Source organism: Notolepis coatsorum, assembly GCF_963971535.1.
Source record: "Notolepis coatsorum genome assembly, chromosome: 13".
NCBI classification, from domain to species: Eukaryota; Metazoa; Chordata; class Actinopteri; order Aulopiformes; family Paralepididae; genus Notolepis; species Notolepis coatsorum.
The window spans coordinates 40,137,187-40,158,395 of NC_140177.1; the positions used below are offsets into that span (position 1 = coordinate 40,137,187).

General features: G+C 41.6%; 1 protein-coding gene across 1 annotated transcript in view; it reads left to right on the forward strand.

Annotated features, from left to right (window-relative positions):
• LOC311238982 (kinesin-associated protein 3-like) overlaps window positions 1-19,643 on the forward strand; it is an 81,243-nt gene extending 61,600 nt beyond the window's left edge. The window contains 5 exon segments of the mRNA XM_084327196.1: window positions 9,445-9,543; window positions 9,779-9,864; window positions 11,333-11,489; window positions 11,944-12,028; window positions 16,214-19,643. Of these exon segments, the coding sequence (XP_084183322.1) occupies window positions 9,445-9,543; window positions 9,779-9,864; window positions 11,333-11,489; window positions 11,944-12,028; window positions 16,214-16,298 (512 nt within the window). The 3' untranslated portion in view covers window positions 16,299-19,643.
• The last annotated feature ends 1,566 nt before the right edge of the window (window positions 19,644-21,209 follow it).

Consider the following 21,209-nt stretch of genomic DNA (forward strand, 5'->3'; position numbering starts at 1 on the left):
TTGCACTATATAGTACTGTACATTAGTACACTGCATAGTATTGTATATTATATGGTAACTCAGTTACGTCTATTCTGCATCGAACATTGTACATATGTCTATACCGAACACTGTGACCTCATTTTCTTCTTCTAAATTACATGCTATACTATGTTATTTGATACTATCTTGTCTAGCACAGTCTCTGGAGCGTAACAGTAAGAAGCATTTTGTATGAAAGTATTCTGTACTTCTGTATGACAACTATTAAAGAAACTTGAACTTGAAACTTGCCCTACACTGTAATCATAGTAATCATAATAATCATAACTACCCACCTCATACTATAGTCTACCCATATAACACTGTATGATAGCATGTACAATAGTGCTGTATACACTGTATATATACATTTATATATTTATGTTTACCGCATATATATATATATCCATATCTGTCTGTACATACCTGCATATAATCCTTCTATATACCTACTTATACACATGCATTTAACCCATATAACTCTGTATGATGGCATGTACAATAATGATGTATATATAAATACATAAATATATACTGTATTTATGTATTCTTACAGCATATAATCCTTTTTACATATCTATCTATAGATAATATATCTATATCTTTACATATTCCTTACCTACTCTTACTAGTTACGCTGCTGGCCAGTATGACTTACTACCATAGTGTCTTTATACCTGTATCACTGTACATAGTAATAATACAACTCTGTACATACATCTGGTTAGCACTATTACTCAGTAGTACTAATTTATATATTTTATACCCAGTTACATTATATATTACTGTTTCACTTTACTGTTACATTTGCACTCTGGTTGGATGTCAAACTTGTTTTCATTGTACTGTACTTGTGCTGTATGATGACAATACATTTTAAACTAATCGAATCTAATAACCATTCTCCACATACATGTTTAACCTCTTAAGCCCGGAGCCCTATTTTCTGAAAATCCGCCTAAAATACATACCTAAGTAAATGGAAGATTGCTCCACTTCTACATGGTCCATTTGCATGTTCTTGGTATCTAGGGACATCTATGGACCTCAGTGAATGTATTCCCAGTGTCAGAAATATTGTGTCTATTACTAGGCTTGCTTAAATTGTGATGAAACAAAGTAGAATATGAATTATGATTTTTCTTTGCATCTTTGACAGTGAATAACACCATGCTAGAAATTACCAGACATAAAGAACTGCCACTGAGCTCGTTCAGTACCTTCTTGAGATCACGTGTACAGAAAATCTAAGGAAATTAATAAAGGGAAGATGATTAAACAGAAGGTTTTGGAGATACAGTACTGAATTCTGCCATCCGGACCCATGCAATTTTTTATATTATTATAGAATATAGAATATGAGGCCTATAAATGACCTTATTATAGCGATGTTGCACATCTATGGATCGGGCCAAATCTACTCGTTCCAATGACAGAGTTCAATTTGGATTTAGTATCACCAGGTGTGCATGAAGAACCGAGAATGAAATCTACTGTAAATACAGTCAGCTTTTTATTTTTGCGACAGGTCCGCCATCTTGAATCCGGTTGCAACGCCGATTGTTGCTAAATGTTCACAAAACTATGCCAATAGCGTTCAGTTTTGTGGTATTTAATACAGAGAAATAAGATAAATAAAAAAGAATAATCAGGAAGTCATTTGATTCCAGAAAGCTGGAGTACCCTAGGTCTAGGAGATGTAGTTTTTCGAAATGTCAATGCTAATTGAAAGCCCTGTCTTTCCTTCATCATAATGACTACAGCAAAATGGCCGCTCGGATTTATTTACGGTCGAAATTTGCGATCTTTTTAATACAATTCCTAAACTCATATTTCATTAATAACACTTTAACCTATTGGTAAACAAACGTATTGCTGAAAATATACACTATGACTGCTGTTGTGACATGGTTAGGATGTTTACTGTTGGATACATTTGAAAAACCGGACCGCACGGGTGGAAGAGGTGAATGAATGAATTAATGTAAACTTTATTTAACAGATTGCAGAATGGGTACAATACAGTACGGCTCAATACACACAATTGTTAAGGGGATGCAGACCTGGGCCCTATTCCCCGTACCTGGTTCAACTAAGTCGATCAAGAGTCCCATTATCCAGATTCAGTTAACCCGATGTTTGAAGCCGGGATTTTCCTGTTCCTCGAACGCTGATTCAGTCTCGTTAACTCGAACCAGACTTGAGACTCTGGATAATTGCGCGCGGCCGCTTCAGTTGAAAAGACAGCAGTGTCGATAGCAGAAATCCTGATCTTCTAACGGCATTGATTGATTGATTGTTTTAAAACTTTATTAACAGATTGCAGGCGGCTCAATAGCCTCGCCGACAAGTTAAATGCATAATCTATAGGCTAATTTTAAATCCCTCATTACCCCAATCAATCAGATTATATTTCTTTAAACGTTCCTGCTGGCAGTAGGTTTATGGATTGAATAATCAAATGAGATCTTGCTAGCGAAAATAATTAGTTAACTGTTTCAGAATAAGGATACGGCTCTCTTATCCATTGATTGATGTATGGTGGATGTTTTATTTATCTGCACTGTGGTGTGACGGTTTGTCCTTTTGCCTTTCACGCAGACGACCCGCGTTCGAATCCCCCTTCTTCTAGTAATTTTCTTCTTTTTGCAATGTAAATACATCAATTTGGTGCACGTTGAGAGCTATATAAAGAATGACATCCTCAATGCATGTAGATTTATAATATTTTAACTTAAAACTAGGCTACTTTTGCGTATAATCATTAATATTCTATTCCAAAAAAATCATATTGGAAACGCGGGGTTTCGAACTCGGGTCGCCCGGTTGACAGGATTAAGCACTAGCCGTTGGACCACTGTGCCAGACGGGATATATTCATTGTGTATCCATCAATGGACAAGAAACCCGTGTTTCGAATATTTTTCTTTTGAATGAAGTTTTATCTCTTTATTCTCAAATGCATTAATGTGACGTCAACGGCTCATTCAATTTCTCAAATCCGTCAAACAGCGCATCTCATCAGACATTTTAATCCCAGTTACAATATCACACAAAAACCACAATCCACGCATAGACACTTCAATTTTATGCTTGAATTAAACACAATCCGGGCGCTCCGTTAAGCAAATCTACAGCGGAGAATATATGAAACTAATCAGAGCCAAACGGCCGATAGGTTTCATTCATTAAAAATATCCCTGCGGGATTCACATTTGCAATGCGCCGTTATTAAAATAACAACATGCAGTGTGTATCGCGACTCCGAGCGCCGTATGACGTGCATTATTTTATTTAGGACAAAGTAAATCTATAGGCTCAATATGATTTATTATCAGCATTTAGTTCTATTATTATACATTTCAAAAGCCCCCTCTAGGAAAACGAAGCACAAAAACATAATTCAGAATGGTATAATGGTTCTAGACTGTGAGAAATATTTCAGGAAGCGAGCTGGCATTTCTTTGCGGGGGCGTGGCCATGGTTCATCCAGCTAACTGAACTTAACCCTGCTCCCGACCAGGCTCAAACTTTTTGATCTGTTGTCATGGTGATTTAGACAATCGAGCGTCGGGGAATGGAAAGGTCTGGCTTAAGTCAGGCTATGCTGGAGATTATCCGGCTAACTCAGTTAGCCAGGTACGGGGAACGGGGCCCAGAGAAAGACGTTTGTCTTGTTTACATTACCCAGAGATCCTAACAGAAAATATATACCTATGATGGGGAGGAGACTGTACATTAGGAGGGGGTGGGTGGGTGGGAGAAATATATACATACGGTGGGGAGGAGACTGTCTATTAGGAGGGGGTGGGGGGGGGTTGGACATTTACGGTGGCCAGTTTCGAATTGCAGCCTCCCGTAGGTGCTCTTTAACTCTTTCAGTGCCCACCACGACATAACACGTGTTATTAGCCCGCCCCCTGAATGCCCACCACGACAATTAGCGTGTTCTTTTTTTATTAGCGATCTGAATTCATATTTCATCAACCGAGTCTCTCGTTGGGAAACCAGCCCCATCAGATGTGAAAAAAGCGCCCCCTATCGTCTCCCAGATGGTAATGCACCCTTTTGGAATGGACTCAATGAAAATGGATGAGAAAAAAAAAATCCGGAATCCACATTTTACTTCTCAGGCATGTAACCCGAGCCGATTGCAGTCATTCTGGTCCCTCAGAACAGCGTGGAATATGTGTTTCGAGCACCCAGCGTTGGATCAATAAAAGCGAAAATCGAATGGCTATCAGGAATTGGAATGATCTTTTTGGAGAACATCTGATCTGAGGTAAGGAATCTATTTTACAAGTCTTGGGATAATCAGAGTTGTATTCGCTGAGCTCTCAGCGTTCGCCCTATGTGTGTGGGCGATGGCTTTGAGAAAATCAGAGAATCGATTTTTCAGATCGCCTATATAGCGTGCATACGTACACATATACTATCGATAATCTAGCGTTTATTTGAAAACGATTCATAAATAGGCCGAAAAATTTCAACGTTTTTGTGTATTCTAGAATATTCCAGTACAGGGCGTTTATTATGTTATCTTTTTATTTTCCTTGAAAACGAGGGCTTTTCAAAATGCTATAAAACGAAAATGAACCGATAAAAAAACAATCCGCTTCGACAATGTTGACTGGAAAACGAGTCATTGATAAGCGACGGGCAGATTAGACACATAGCCATAATTTAAAACATAGATTAGGCGTTATTAACGCTAACATTGAAGTGGATGCTGGGCATTCAAGCACTAAATCGTGCGCCCCCTGTTGGCACTGAAAGTGTTAAGAGTGGTTTTGACTGTGGGTAGGGCGTTCCACATTGTTGTGGCATAATTGCGAAGCGTGTTTAGTCCCTTGTTTGTGCCGAATCTGGGTTGCACATGATCTGTTGAACTCCCTCTGGTGTTGTGGGCGTGGTATTTATTCACTGACCTTTGGGAAGTATTTTGACATGTACATGGGTACCTGAGTGGTGTAGTGTATCTTGTAACAATTCTTAGAAAGTGTTCTATTACGTTTATTTTGTACATTATCTAACGTTAACACGAACCTAAACTAACTTTAGGTTAGTTGTAAAGTTAGTTTAGGTTCGTGTTAACGTTAGATAATGTACAAAATAAACGTCAGGAAACTCTGTCAAATAAAAATATTACAAAGTCCTCTATGTGCTTTATGTCCGCAAAAAGTTATAGGAACATACATACATATGATGTGGGAATGTCCGGGAGTGCTCGCTTTTTGGGCCAAGGTTGCATTATTTCTCACTAATATAAATATTAGTTTAAACTATTATTAAAATATTAGAGATAAACATACCTTGTTTGCCACACATTTTATTATTAAATGATGATTCATCTCTAAAATTAACACCTCACAAAAAGAGAGTGTTTCTGGCCGGTTTAACGGCAGCAAAGAAAATGCTCGTAATGAGATGGAAACCACCCCATAGTCTCAATATTTACCGTTGGAAACTGTCCTTCTACGAAGTATTGAGATTAGAGGCATCCAGTGCTAGAGCACAGGGAGCAAGGACAGAATCGATCCAAATATTACTTACTGCGGCCCAGAAGGTAAAATCAGTACTCCACTAGGTTGAACACTTGTACCTTGACACCAGAGAATGAACAAAAATCATGTTGCTGTTGTTTCCATTTATCTTTTCCATTTATCTTTTCCTTTTCTGTTTACTGCTATAATTTGTTGTGGTTGTTTCTAAATTGTATTGTATTTTTCCCTATTACTTGGTTATCTAACGAACATAATTATGATTTCTTTTCTAATTAAGAGTATCCTATACATGTATGCATCAAGGTTTCCCCCTCTCCTAAAATGTCTATGCAAACCCGGGGGGCTGGGAGTGGGGTTAAGAAGCGACCTGGGCTGTCTCGCAGCCACAGGACCGCCAGAACGGAGGAAAAGACACAAGTCACAACTGCAACAGGCAGGCTACACAGTATATGAATATACTGACGGACAATCTATACTGAAAAGACACTTTTTATGCCACTGTGTGAATTAATATGAAATGCTGATGTGAATGTCCTTCCTCTGAACTTGTTTTAAAAAAAAAGACAAAATAAAAAGTTGGTCAAAAAAAAAAAAACGTATTTCCGGTGCTTTAGACGTCGCTCTTTTATTTTGAAACCCCCCGACCGGAAGTAAAAATGATGCCTCCTTTTCTGCTTACGCGTTCGGTTCTGTGTTTGTTGGTTTTCGTTAGCTAGCAGCATATCAACACCACATTGTGGAGGCTTTTAATCATCAAGGTAAGAGGATTTGAAGGCATGGTATCCATAAACTTCCATCGGTTCGGATCCTTTGAATGAAATGAGAATGTAAACAAACAGTGGCGTCACGTTAGAAAGTATCACTGCGTTGCGTGAAATCACTGACTGAGCCCAGAGAGGAGTGGTTCGGCAAAAAGTAGTTCCGAGTATATTTGCTTAGAAAACTTAATTGTCGAATTCAATTATTTTTTATTTCTCCACGTGGTAAATACACAGGTCACAACATGTTTACAGGAACGTTTTGGAGTGTATTTCGTGACTGTAGGGGACTGTAGGGAACGTCAGGGTAAAGGACTGCCCCACTTCCAGTGATGAAGCTAAGCTACACTAACGGTGCGGGCGTTCCCTAAGCCTACTGCACGCACAGAGAAGAAAGGGGTATGTATCTTCTTGTCTAACTCCAGGGAAGATGGCAAATAAGCTAATTTCCCAAAATGTTGGCGTTTTCCTTTAAGCACAGAATTTAGAATGTGTGTACGTACAGAAAAATCGGGATTTATCACACGTGCATAGACGTGTCCCACGCACACCTGCAAGTACTCTGTGTTGATAAATATCACTTGATCTGCGCTCCATGCTCGTGCACGGTTTTACATATTTGCATATAGAACCGCCTGTAATTAACCATATACGGTAATGGAACACCCCCATGAAATGTGGAAAAGTGGACTAAACCGAGCGAACGCCTGTGAGAAATACGCGACAGGCTGACAGACATGTACACGGTGATGTCGGAAACAGTCGGATATGATATCTATTAACTTCCTAAATACCATTGCTGCCTGGGCAGCGCAAACACTAATAAAGACCGTTAACCACTGTTTGCCATTGGTGTCATTAATAACCATGCTGGAATATGACTGCTTTTTCCTCACTTTCGTTTGATTAATACCCAGGGATTAAAGTTCTCCGTCAATTTCATTCCAAATCGTGACGGATTTTCCGTAAATTTTCTACCTGCATAGATTTTTAGAGGCATACAATCTATTTTGATGTCAGTATTAGGTAGCCTATATAAACAATAATACGAGAGCATATACAAGAACCTTTCTATTCACATAACTGCATTTGTGATGGAGCTTTGACAGCTACATGGGTGGTACAGTAACAGTCTATTGCTCGATCCATCTCCAATATCACGACGGACCGTGCCGGTGGCACTTGAATGTGCACGGGGATGGCATTTGTGCGCTTTGTTCCACGCTCCAATTTCGGTCTTAAATTGCGGTACAAATGAAGGAGGTGTCTCGGGTATAGCGGACTCTAGTTAATATTTTTTATGTTCTCTCTGCAACCCAGTCAGTGCACCCCATAGTATTCCGATAACGCTATATATAAACCATGCTGCATTCATTCGGAAAGAAAGACTTATTCCAAATGCTATATTTATAGGGTTTGACACTACTGTCGCTATTTTACAATGAACTATAATGAATTATGGGTCATACAACAGAACACGCCAGTGTTGAAACTAATGCACGGAAGCTTATTTCCGCGTTGCAATAATAATATTCTACCGCCGGGCGCCAAGTACGCATGCTCAGAGCTGTGCGTAGATATACGCACAAAGTCAAGGACACGTTCAAATTGATAAGTCACACACTTTGCTTAGAAATGATCGTACGCACGGGTTACGCACATATCTGTGCGTACGCACCATTGATAAATGAGGGCCCAGGCCCATTGCAAGTTGCTGTACTCTGTCGTCTACTCTAGTCTAAGCCATTCTAGGTAGTCAAAGTGGGCAGGGGTGAGGTGGGTTTTAGGAGTAAGGTCAAGTAGTAGTCTGACCAGTTTGTTTTGTTTTGTTTGTAATCTTGTTTTTAGCGCCTTTGAGGTGCTTTGGTACCATGAGGTGCAAGCATAGTCGTAGTACCCTTGAATGAGTGCTCCTGCCAGAGTCTTCAGGGTATTCTTGTTTACCAGAGAGGAGATCTGGTACAAGAATCTAGTTCGTTGGGTGACTTTTTTTATTACATTGGATGCCATTTTGTCACAGGAAAGATTTGCCTCTAGGATGGAACCCAGGTATATAATTTAATCTTTCCTTGTGACAATATTGTCACCCACTGTAACTGAGAAGCCGTCGGTCTTGCTGAGTTTGTTATTTGTTCCGAAGAGAATGGACTCTGTTTTACCCAGGTGTAATGATAGGTTAAACCTACGACAAGACTGACTTGATTTTATCAATCTGAATCCTTATTGATTGTTAATGTCTACCAGATTTGTAACTGTTTCCTGTTCCTGTGTGTGTTTCATGTTCCTCTGTGTGTGTTTCCCGTTCCTGTGTGTGTGTGTTTCCCGTTCCTGTGTGTGTGTTTCCTGTTCCTGTGTGTGTGTGTTTCCTGTGTGTGTTACCTGTTCCTGTGTGTGTTGCCTGTTTGTGTCTGTGTTTCCTGTTCCTGTGTGTGTTTCCTGTTCCTGTGTGTATGTGTTTCCTGTTCCTGTTTGTTTCCTGTTCCTGTGTGTGTTTCCTGTTCATGTGTGTGTGTTTCCTGTTCCTGTGTGTGTTTCCTCGTCCTGTGTGTGTTTCCTATTCCTGTGTGTGTGTTTCCTGTTCATGTGTGTGTTTCCTGTTTCTGTGTTTCCTGTTAATGTGTGTGTTTCCTGTTCATGTGTGTGTTTCCTGTTCCTGTGTGTGTGTTTCCTGTTCATGTGTGTGTTTCCTGTTCCTGTGTCTGTGTTTCCTGTTCATGTGTGTTTCCTGTTCCTGTGTGTGTTTCCTGTTCCTGCGTGTGTGTTTCCTGTTCGTGTGTGCGTTTCCTGTCCCTGTGTGTGTGTGTTTCCTGTTCATGTGTGTGTTTCCTGTTCATGTGTGTTTCCTATTCCCGTGTGTGTGTTTCCTGTTCATGTGTGTATTCTCTGTGTGTGTGTTTTCTATTCCTGTGTGGGTGTTTTCTGTTCCTGTGTGTGTGTTTTCTGTTCCTGTGTGTGTTTCCTGTTCCCGTGTGTGTTTCCTGGTCCTGTGTGTGTGTGTTTTCTGTTTCTGTGTGTGTTTTCTGTTCCTGTGTGTGTGTGTGTGTGTGTGTGTTTCCTGTTCCTGTGTGTGTGTTTTTTTTTTTTTTTTTTTTTTTTCTCTCTGTGTGTGTGTGTGTGTGTGTGTGTGTGTGTGTGTGTGTGTTTCCTGGTCCTGTGTGCAGCCCAGCAGGAGGATGATGAGTTTGTGTGTCAGATAGTCTACGTCTTCTATCAGATGGTGTTCCACCAGGCCACACGAGACGTCATCATCAAAGACACCCGTATCCTCCCCACAATGCACTGGTTACCCACAATACACCATGTTTATCCCCAAGTAGTCCCTCCTTTATTGACCAGAGATCTAGCCAGCCAAATAAGGTGTGGTGGTACCCCCCCCCCCCCACACACGCATGCACACACACGCATGCACACACACGCACGCACACACACACACACACACACACATACACAGACATGCACACACACAGGTGTATATTTCCCTAACGCTTCCCCCAGAGGCCCCAGCTTACCTGATCGACTTGATGCACGACAAGAACGCTGAGATCAGGAAGGTCTGTGACAACACACTGGATATCATAGCTGTAAGTAACTAAACACACTGGATATCATAGCTGTAAGTAACTAAACACACTGGATATCATAGCTGTAAGTAACTAAACACACTAGATATCATAGCTGTAAGTAACTAAACACACTGGATATCATAGCTGTAAGTAACTAAACACACTGGATATCATAGCTGTAAGTAACTAAACACACTGGATATCATAGCTGTAAGTAACTAAACACACTGGATATCATAGCTGTAAGTAACTAAACACACTGGTTATCATAGCTGTAAGTAACTAAAAACACTGGATATCATAGCTGTAAGTAACTAAACACACTGGATATCATAGCTGTAATTATAGCTGTAATGAACTAAACAGTGGATATCAGCTGGCGGCTACGTGGCGTAGTGGGCAAGGCGCTCGCCACGAATGCGGAGACGCTGGGTTTGCCTGTTCGAGCCCAGCGCTCCACATTGCTTTCAGTTTAGCTGGTCGTTCATACTAATACACATTGGCCGTATTAGGGGGTGGGAAACTGATGGGTGGGGATCGGGCGTTGTGGACAGCGACTCCTACAGGTCGGTTGGTGCGCCTGCGCAGTAGAATCAGGAAGTGTCGGGGGCAGCGTGAGCCTCCCACGCGTTACTCCTCGACACTGAGAGATCGAGCTGCGCAGGTGAAAAGATGCGACTGCTGTTACCTCAAGTACCGGAGGGGACTTGTGCTATGTATGACTTAGTCCACATTGCAGCCGGCTTGTGGGAGGCAAGAAACAGCGTTCGTGACAGGGGAGGGTTGAATTGGATGATACGAAATTGGGATGGGAGAAAAATATAGAAAATGGGAGAAAAAGTGGATAAAAAAAAACAGTGGATATCAGCTACTGTAGGTGGTCATGTTAGGCTAATTCCGCTCAGTGGTCATGCTAGGCTAATTCAGCTCAGTGGTCATGCTAGGCTAATTCAGCTCAGTGGTCATGCTAGGCTAATTCAGCTCAGTGGTCATGCTAGGCTAATTCAGCTAGGTGGTCATGCTAGGCTAATTCAGCTAGGTGGTCATGCTAGGCTAATTCAGCTAGGTGGTCATGCTAGGCTAATTCAGCTAGGTGGTCATGCTAGGCTAATTCAGCTAGGTGGTCATGCTAGGCTAATTCAGCTCAGTGGTCATGCTAGGCTAATTCAGCTAGGTGGTCATGCTAGGCTAATTCAGCTAGGTGGTCATGCTAGGTTAATTCAGCTTCTCCCTGGCTTGTTGATGCATAAATAAATGCTTTTTAGATGAGTGCCTCCTAGTGGCTAAAATTGGTAATTGCTTTTCTTTCAGTTACTTGGGTTGCAATAGTACAACCTTTTCATGCCAAAGTATTTTTAATATTTTGATTTGAAAGAAAATCTACTGAATTAATTTAATTGACAGTGAAATAATCTAAAGGCTCCCTGAGGCAGGCAGTGGAATTACATTCTCTCTTTCTCTTCCTGTCTCTCTCTGTCTCTCTCAGGAGTATGATGAGGAGTGGGGGAGGAAGATTCAGTCAGAGAAGTTCCGTTTCCATAATAACCAGTGGTTGGAGATGGTGGAGAGTCGTCAGGGTGATGAGGTGGAGCCTTGTCTCTATGACAACGACAGCCACAGGACTGACCTGTTCTACAGCGCTGGTACCGTATATATTACACATGCATACAGAGACAGACACACACACACACACCCATACTAGGGATGGGCATGAGTATTGTTTTCCCAGATTGAGTACTTTCATGAATTACTCTAGTAGTGCTTGAGTAATTGTTTAGGGAAATACATTTTTAGAAGAGAGTCTCACACACACAACTGATTTTATTATGTCTCGCTCTCCGCGGACATAGCAATGCACTGCAATATGCTTGATGCTTAATGCGTATTGTCAGTCAAAACAGTCAGTTACCATTTGTAATAATTACATTACCTCCACTCTGTCTGCAACAGGTCTCTCCACTCACGAGAAAAGTGTCTTCAGCGTGTCCATATAAATACTAGTCTGTGGACGGTACGCAATCCATCTTAAAGGGAAGGTCTCTCTCTGTCTCTCTCCCTCTCCCTCTCCCTGTCCCTCTCCCTCTCCCTCTCTCTTAGACGGCATAACTCCAGGCGATGGGTCTATCAGTCCGGATTTCTACAGTGATCTGCAGCCTCAGAACGGACACTCTCAGCATGCAGGGTGAGTTAGCTACAACCAGACAGTACAATAATAATTGCGGTCAGACATCAGATAATAGTTAGTCAAATATCGGATAATAGCTACAGTAAGACATCAGATAATAGCTACAATCAGACATCAGATAATAGTTATAGTCAGACATCAGATAATAGTTACAATCAGATAATAGTTACAGTAAGGCATCAGATAATGGCTACGATCACTCATCAGTTACAGTCATACATCAAGCGTCTTTGAGCATTTGGAAAAGCGCTATATAAATCTGATGTATTATTATTATCAAATAATGGCTACAGTCAGACAGTTGTCACATAATGGTAGTTAGTGTTTGTTTTAACCTCATGAGAGTACCGGATGGGTGGGGTTTATGATTAGAAGTTTGAAAGTCTAAAAATTAAAAAAATTATGACTATGCGTGCTCCTCCTGGTACACTGGCATCACAGTAGCACTGAAAGGTAGGCTACAGACAGCTCAGAACAAATTAGTTAGAATGATTTTAAAACTCCATCCCAGGACTCACCTTACACAGACATATTTTAACAGCCTCAAGTGGCTCAGGGTTGAGGAGAGGGTCTCTCAATTAAAACTCAACATGATACACAGGATACTCGGGAACACTGTCCCTCAATATCTTAGTGGATATTTTAACAGGGTAAGGGATGTACACGGACATGCCACCAGACATCGTCCCAGTGAGATGTAATAGAAAGACAAAACTCATTCATATATTCAGCAGCAGTACTATGGAATAGCCTACCAATGGATTTGAAGTCCATAAGCCTTTTCTCCACTTTTAAATCGGTTATAAAGAGGTGGATCATAAGTAGCAGAAGCTGGGAGTAGTGACCAAAGGGTTTCTAATATGTGTTATTCCTTTTTATTCTTTTATCGTCTATAAAATGGAATATTATTGTATGTGTGCATGTATTATTGGTATTGCACAGTTGAACAATTCTATTGTAAGTTGTATGCAATATATCGCCCCCCCCCCCTACCCCCCTCCCTGTTTTCACCCATGCGTGTCCACAGACTCTGACCATGGTTTGTTTTTCTTGTTTTTCTTTTTTCTTTTTCTTTTCTTCCTTTTTCTTTTTATACCACACATCCTGACATACAGACACTACAAACACCCACGTCCACACACCAGTACATAAATCCACTGACACCAATGATGAAGGACCACAATGGAAACAAGCCTATGGCTTTATTGTGTTTATTTTTTAATCCTATTGGTAAATGGTGATATGTGTTCAAATGTATGTGTTATTCCATTCTAAACCAATAAACTATTCTATTCTATTCTATAAAGTCTATTTAAACCAGAAAGTTTGAAAGCCATTTTAATGTAGTTTTCTGTGATTGACAGCTATCACTACACACTACACACACTACACAGGTGTGTTGTAACACTAACATACTGTGTGTTGTAACACTGTAACAGACCTAACATACTGTGTTGTAAAACACTGTAACAGACAGTGTGTTGTAACACTGTAACAGACCATGTGGTGTAACATTGTAACATACTGTGTGTTGTAACACTAACAGACGGTGTGTTGTAACACTAACATACTGTGTGTTGTAACACTGTAACAGACCTAACATACTGTGTTGTAAAACACTGTAACAGACCATGTGTTGTAACACTAACATACTGTGTGTTGTAACACTAACAGACCATGTGTTACTTGTAACACTAACATACTGTGCGTTGTAACACTAACAGACCATGTGTTGTAACAGGCAGTGTGTTGTAACACTGTAAAAGACGGTGTGTTGTAACACTGTAACAGACCGTGTGTTGTAACACTGTAACAGACCATGTGTTGTAACACTGTAACAGACCATGTGTTGTAAAACTAACAGTCAGTGTGTTGTAACACTGTAACAGTCAGTGTGTTGTAACACTGTAACAGACCATGTGTTGTAAAACTAACAGTCAGTGTGTTGTAACACTGTAACAGACCATGTGTTGTAACACTGTAACAGTCAGTATGTTGTAACACTGTAACAGACCATGTGTTGTAACACTGTAACAGTCAGTGTGTTGTAACACTGTAACAGACCATGTGTTGTAAAACTAACAGTCAGTGTGTTGTAACACTGTAACAGACCATGTGTTGTAAAACTAACAGACCATGTGTTGTAAAACTAACAGACCATGTGTTGTAAAACTGTAAGTCAGTGTGTTGTAACACTGTAACAGACCATGTGTTGTAACACTGTAACAGTCAGTGTGTTGTAACACTGTAACAGTCAGTGTGTTGTAACACTGTAACAGACCATGTGTTGTAACACTAACAGTCAGTATGTTGTAACACTGTAACAGACCATGTGTTGTAAAACTAACAGTCAGTGTGTTGTAACACTGTAACAGACCATGTGTTGTAACACTGTAACAGACTGTCGAAAGTCATGGAAAAAATAGTATACGAACAGATCGAAAAGTACCTCGCGGAAAAAAATCTAATCTACGAATTCCAATCTGGCTTCAGAACATCCCACTCCACTGACACATGCCTTCTCTATTTGAACGACCACATCAAACAAGAGGTGGACGTGGGCAAATACTGCGGCATGGTCATGCTGGACCTACAAAAGGCCTTCGACACTGTCAATCACACCATTCTGATTGACAAGCTAAAAGCAATTGGTTTTGATAGTCTATCAGTGAGCTGGATACAATCCTACCTGGAGGGGAGAGAACAGATGGTGGAGGTAAACGGTACCCTATCCCCCCCCCCTCACAGTGAGCTGTGGTGTTCCACAAGGAAGCATACTAGGACCTCTACTATTCCTAATTTATGCAAATGGCATGTCGTCAGCTTGTGACTGCAACTTGTTCCTGTTTGCGGACGACTCAGCCCTGCTGGTCTCTGACAAGAACAAGTTACAGGTTGAAAAAGCCCTCAGCTCGGAACTAGGCAAAATCTGCATAATGGCTCGCCGACAACAAACTATCATTACACATGGGCAAAACAGAGTCCATTCTCTTCGGTTCAAATAACAAACTCAGCAAGACCGACGGCTTCTCGGTTACAGTGGGTGACAATATTGTCACAAGGAAAGATGAAATTACCTACCTGGGTTCCATCCTAGAGGCTAATCTTTCCTGTGACAAAATGGCATCCAGTGTAATAAAAAAAAGTCAACCAACAAACTCGATTCTTGTACCGGATCTCCTCTCTGGTAAACAAGAATACCCTGAAGACTCTAGCAGGAGCACTCATTCAAGGGTACTACGACTATGCTTGCACCTCATGGTACCAAAGCACCTCAAAGGCACTAAAAAACAAATTACAAACATCTCAAAACAAGCTGGTCAGACTACTGCTTGACCTGACTCCTAGAACCCACCTCACCCCTGCCCACTTTGACAACCTAGGATGGCTTAGAGTAGACGACAGAGTACAGCAACTTGCAATGGGCCTGGTCTACAAGATACACTACACGACCAAGGTACCCATGTACATGTCAAAATATTTCCCAAAGGTCAGTGATTACCACGATCACAACACCAGAGGGAGCTCCACAAATCATGTTAAACCCAGATTCGGCTCAAACAAGGGACTAAACACGTTTAGCAATTATGCCACATCAATGTGGAACGCCCTACCCAAAGCTGTAAAGGAATGTGAATCACTACCCACTTTCAAAAACACTCTCAAAAAACACCTACGGGAGACTGCAATTCGAAACTGGCCCCTACAAATGTCCTAACCTAGTTGTACAGTAAATTACCAAGTATGGCTTTGTCAGTATTCCAATGTACAGAGTACAATGTGTGTGTGTCCCCTACCCAACCCCCCCACCTCCAATGTACAGCCCCCACCCACCCACCCACCCACCCAACCTCCTCCAATGTACAGTTTCTACGTCAAATGTATATACACTCTTTTTCTGGACACTTTTGTATCACAAACAGTACTGTATTTGCAAATCTGATATGTCATAAATGTATAGATGTAGCAGTACTGTCTATCTGTATGTCATGTATGTCATATATGTTATGATGAATTGAAAATGGGGGACCCTGATGTAAACAAGACGAAAGTCTTTCTCTGGTCTGCATCCCCTTAACAATTGTATGTATTGAGCTGTACTGTACTGTACCCATTCTGCAATCTGTTAATAAACTTTTCAATCAATCAATCAATCAAAACTGGCTTTCTCTTCTGTTTCAGAGACCAGACCAACTCGTCTCCAGGACGACCAGCTACAGCGTACGGCTTCAGACCTGATGAACAACCTTATTATCAATACAACTAATACATTATCAATACAACTAGATACATTACCTTATTACCAATGCAACTAATACATTATCAATGCAACTAATACATTATCAATACAACTGATACATTATCAATACAACTAGATACATCACGCACACATTTATATTTAGTCATTTTATCCAAAGCGACTTAAAAGGTCTGTACGACAAGTCATCAGGAACGGCACAACTCTATCAGCTGAGTAACAATGTTCATCAAAGTGTTGAGTGCTATAGTGTAGGTTAGTATTTTAGGACAAGTGCATGACAGTAAGGTTAGTTAGGGTTAGATTTTTTTATTTCCATTTCAGATAATGGTTGAAGAAGTGCGTCTTTAGTCGACGGCGAAAGATTGGACGGGTTTCGGCTGTCCTAACTGGTGGGCAGTTCGTTCCACCATTGTGGGGCAAGGACTGAGAAAAGGCGGCTTCTCCTTGATTACTACCGGTACACAAACACTGTATACCGATATACTTAGATGTTTAAACAGCTTTCAACCTGACAAGCAACCTTTTTATTGATGTACATAGACACACATACACACACACTCCTTACCACCAATACACACACATACTGCATGCCAATAGTTGTTTGTCTTCCGTATCCCCTCCTGTACAACTGATGTGGGTAGAGGTTGCCATAGCTACCATGGTGGTGGTTGTAGAAGTTGCCATAGCTACCATGGTAGTGGTTGTTTTGTTTTCTTTAATTATTTATCCTTTTATTTATCCAGGAAGGTCCCATTGAGATACAAGATCTCTTCTTCCAGGCAGTCCTGGTCAAGATGGCAGCATGAGCAGTTTCACATAATAAAACACATACAAGACGTAAAAGCTACATGAGAGAGACATACAGGCCACACCAGGGACATCCATAACACAGTCATACAGGTCATACCAGAGACATCCATAACACAGTCATACAGGTCACACCAGAGACATCCATAACACAGTCATACAGGTCATACCAGAGACATCCATAACACAGTCATACAGGTCATACCAGAGACATCATAACACAGTCATACAGGCCACACCAGAGACATCCATAACACAGTCATACAGGTCACACCAGAGACATTCATAACACAGTCATACAGGCCACACCAGAGACATCCATAACACAGTCATACAGGTCATACCAGAGACATCCATAACACAGTCATACAGGTCATACCAGAGACATCATAACACAGTCATATACCAGAGACATCATAACACAGTCATACAGGTCATACCAGAGACATCATAACACAGTCATATACCAGAGACATCATAACACAGTCATACAGGTCAAGGTTATGTAAAACAACAACATGTTTCCTTCAGGGCGGTTTGTAAAAGACCTTCTGAAGTTTCTTACACAATAAAGACAAATCACTTTGATTGCTAATGAAATAGAGTAACAGAGGTTTGAACACACTGAAGTAAAAGTTTTGTGTACTCACATTTCTGTTTAGTGGTTGCCAGATGCCTGTTTTCAAGTTCCAGTTGAGAGGTAGGAGCATAACAGTTCCATAGCCTGAAGTCTTATGTAGTACAGGTCCAAAGTTTATAAAAATCCCACAGAAAATGTATGTTTCACAAAGGTTTTTGTAATGTGTGTACCGGCAATAATGCAGCGTGATTATCCAAAATAGCCGTCCACTGCCACATTTCACCTCTCTAGTCAAAAGGACTTCCTCGTCCTCTCCAACCCTTTCTCATTGCGATCAGCCCTCGTGTGGGATATCCCTGGCTCTGGAATTTCATTGGCTACAAAGGTGATCAATCATTTTCGCCATCAGAGGTGACTGGTCCATTCAGGACCATTCACAACCGGACATGGTCACTTGTCCGAATGGCTTGTCAAATGACTCTCGTCGGATATTTCGTCATGTAACTTGACACTGGAAGCACACAATAGTACGAGAGGGGTGGCGATCGATCGGGAGAAACACAGCGTGGCCGCGTCAGACGAGCGCAATGTGCGCAAGTGTGCGTGACGGCCCGCATCTGGGCCGTCCGATCTTTACGAGGTTAAAGGTATTCAAAAGAGTGTTTCTAAGGTAATGGTATTCTGCAGCTCATTCCAGACCCAAGGTGCATAGAAGGAGTTCCACCAAACTCACATTTAGAATAATCAAATTAGTAGATCTAGGGCTATAGTGGTTGTAGAGGTTGCCATAGCTACCATGGTAGTGGTTGTAGAGGTTGCCATAGCTAACATGGTAGTGGTTGCAGAGGTTGCCATAGCTACGATGGTAGTGGTTGTAGAGGTTGCAGTAACTACCATGGTAGTGGTTGTAGAGGTTGCCATATCTACCATGGTAGTGGTTGCAGAGGTTGCCATAGCTACCATGATAGTGGTTGTAGAGGTTGCAATAGCTACCATGGTAGTGGTTGCAGATGTTGCCATAGCTACCACGGTAAAGTAGTGGTTGTAGAGGTTGCCATAACTACCATGATAGTGGTTGTAGAGGTTGTCATAGCTACCATGGTAGTGGTGGTAGAGGTTGCCATATCATGGCAATAGTTGTATTGGTTGCCATACCTACCATGGTACAGTTGTGGTTGTAGAAGTTGCCATAGCTACCATGGTACAGTAGTGGTTCTAGAGGTTGCCATAGCTACCATGGTACAGTAGTGGTTCTAGAGGTTGCCATAACTACCATGATAGTGGTCGTAGCTACTGTTAGGGATGAGAGGAATAGGGTGGCCTTTCTTTAAGTCTCCTTTTGTATAAGTTGGTTTTCATTGAGAGGTTTTAGTATCTGAGTTAAGCTGATTGATAAATGTGTGGGAATGAGTGCATGTGTATGCTGGGAGCTGGAGTTACTCATCTCCCTAAAGCAGTTGGTGTTGCCTGACGGAGTTGAAACTTGTGACACACAGAGTAAAGTTAGTGTGGTGTAAGGAAGTGGAGCGCCATTTTCCCACGAGATGAAAGGCTGCTGATGGTGAACACCAACAAACATGTTTGATTAGAAAACAAGTATTTTGTTTGGCACTGGACCAACAATGATAGTGGTTGTAGAGGTTGCCATAGCTACCAGGGTAGTGGTTGTAGAGGTTGCCGTAGCTATCATGTTTGTAGAGGTTGTCATAGTTACCAAGACAAGGTTGCAGGACCACTGATATTTTCCTCTTCAGTAATTAATCTAGTCTTTTGTAACAGGGCCAAAGTGCACCTCATTGTGTCAGGCAGACTTCTGATTTGCCATTTAATCATGTCAGACAGACTTATTTTATAACCTGGACCCTATCTATCGTGTAATTTTTTTCTTTTTTTCTTTTTTATAAATTTCTTTATTACAGGAAAAGTTATTTGTACATTTACAATTGACAACAACATCATTCATTTTCCATCTTTCTTTCTTTTCTTCCCCTTTCATTTCCCCTTCCCCTCCCTCATACCCACCCCATCCCCCCCCACACGGAGTTGTTGAAAACACATCTGCAAAACATCCAAACATACAGCATGGATGCTACTGGGAAAGAAAAACAAAAAACTATAATAATATCAATCAGACCCATCTGTATTATGCACAAACATTTAGATAAAAAGAAGTAAAGAAGGAACTAAAAACACAGAAAGAAAACTCTAGCACGGCTGTGGCCGTGGAAGAAAGTCCTATTGTGTAATTTTCTGTAGAACATCTCTCCACCTGGCCTGTAGAACATCTCTCCACGTGGCCTGTAGGAACATCTCTCTATGTAGGAACATCTCTCCATGTGGCCTGTAGAACATCTCTCCACGTGGCCTGTAGGAACATCTCTCTATGTAGGAACATCTCTCCATGTGGCCTGTAGAACATCTCTCCATGTGGCCTGTAGGAACATCTCTCCATGTGGCCTGTAGAACATCTCTCCACGTGGCCTGTAGAACATCTCTCCATGTGGCCTGTAGAACATCTCTCCACGTGGCCTGTAGAACATCTCTCTGTAGGAACATCTCTCCACATGGCCTGTAGAACATCTCTCCATGTGGCCTGTAGAACATCTCTCTATGTAGGAACATCTCTCCATGTGGCCTGTAGGAACATCTCTCCATGTGGCCTGTAGAACATCTCTCCATGTGGCCTGTAGAACATCTCTTTCTGTAGGAACATCTCTCCATGTGGCCTGTAGAACATCTCTCCATGTGGCCTGTAGAACATCTCTCCACATGGCCTCTAGAACATCTCTCCATGTGGCCTGTAGAACATCTCTCCACGTGACCTGTAGAACATCTCTCCATGTGGCCTGTAGAACATCTCTCCATGTGGCCTGTAGAACATCTCTCCACGTGGCCTGTAGAACATCTCTCCACGTGGCCTGTAGAACATCTCTCCATGTGGCCTGTAGAACATCTCTCCATGTGGCCTGTAGAACATCTCTCTGTAGGAACATCTCTCCACATGGCCTGTAGAACATCTCTCCATGTGGCCTGTAGAACATCTCTCCATGTGGCCTGTAGGAACATCTCTCCATGTGGGCTGTAGGAACATCTCTCTGTAGGAACATCTCTCCACGTGGCCTGTAGAACATCTCTCTGTAGAACATCTCTCCATGTGGCCTGTAGAACATCTCTCCATGTGGCCTGTAGAACATCTCTCCATGTGGCCTGTAGAACATCTCTCCATGTGGCCTGTAGAACATCTCTCCATGTGGCCTGTAGGAACATCTCTCCACATGGCCTGTAGAACATCTCTCTATGTAGGAACATCTCTCCACATGGCCTGTAGAACATCGCTCTATGTAGGAACATCTCTCCACATGGCCTGTAGAACATCTCTCCATGTGGCCTGTAGGAACATCTCTCCATGTGGCCTGTAGAACATCTCTCCATGTGGCCTGTAGAACATCTCTCCATGTGGCCTGTAGAACATCTCTCTGTAGGAACATCTCTCCACGTGGCCTGTAGAACATCTCTCCACATGGCCTGTA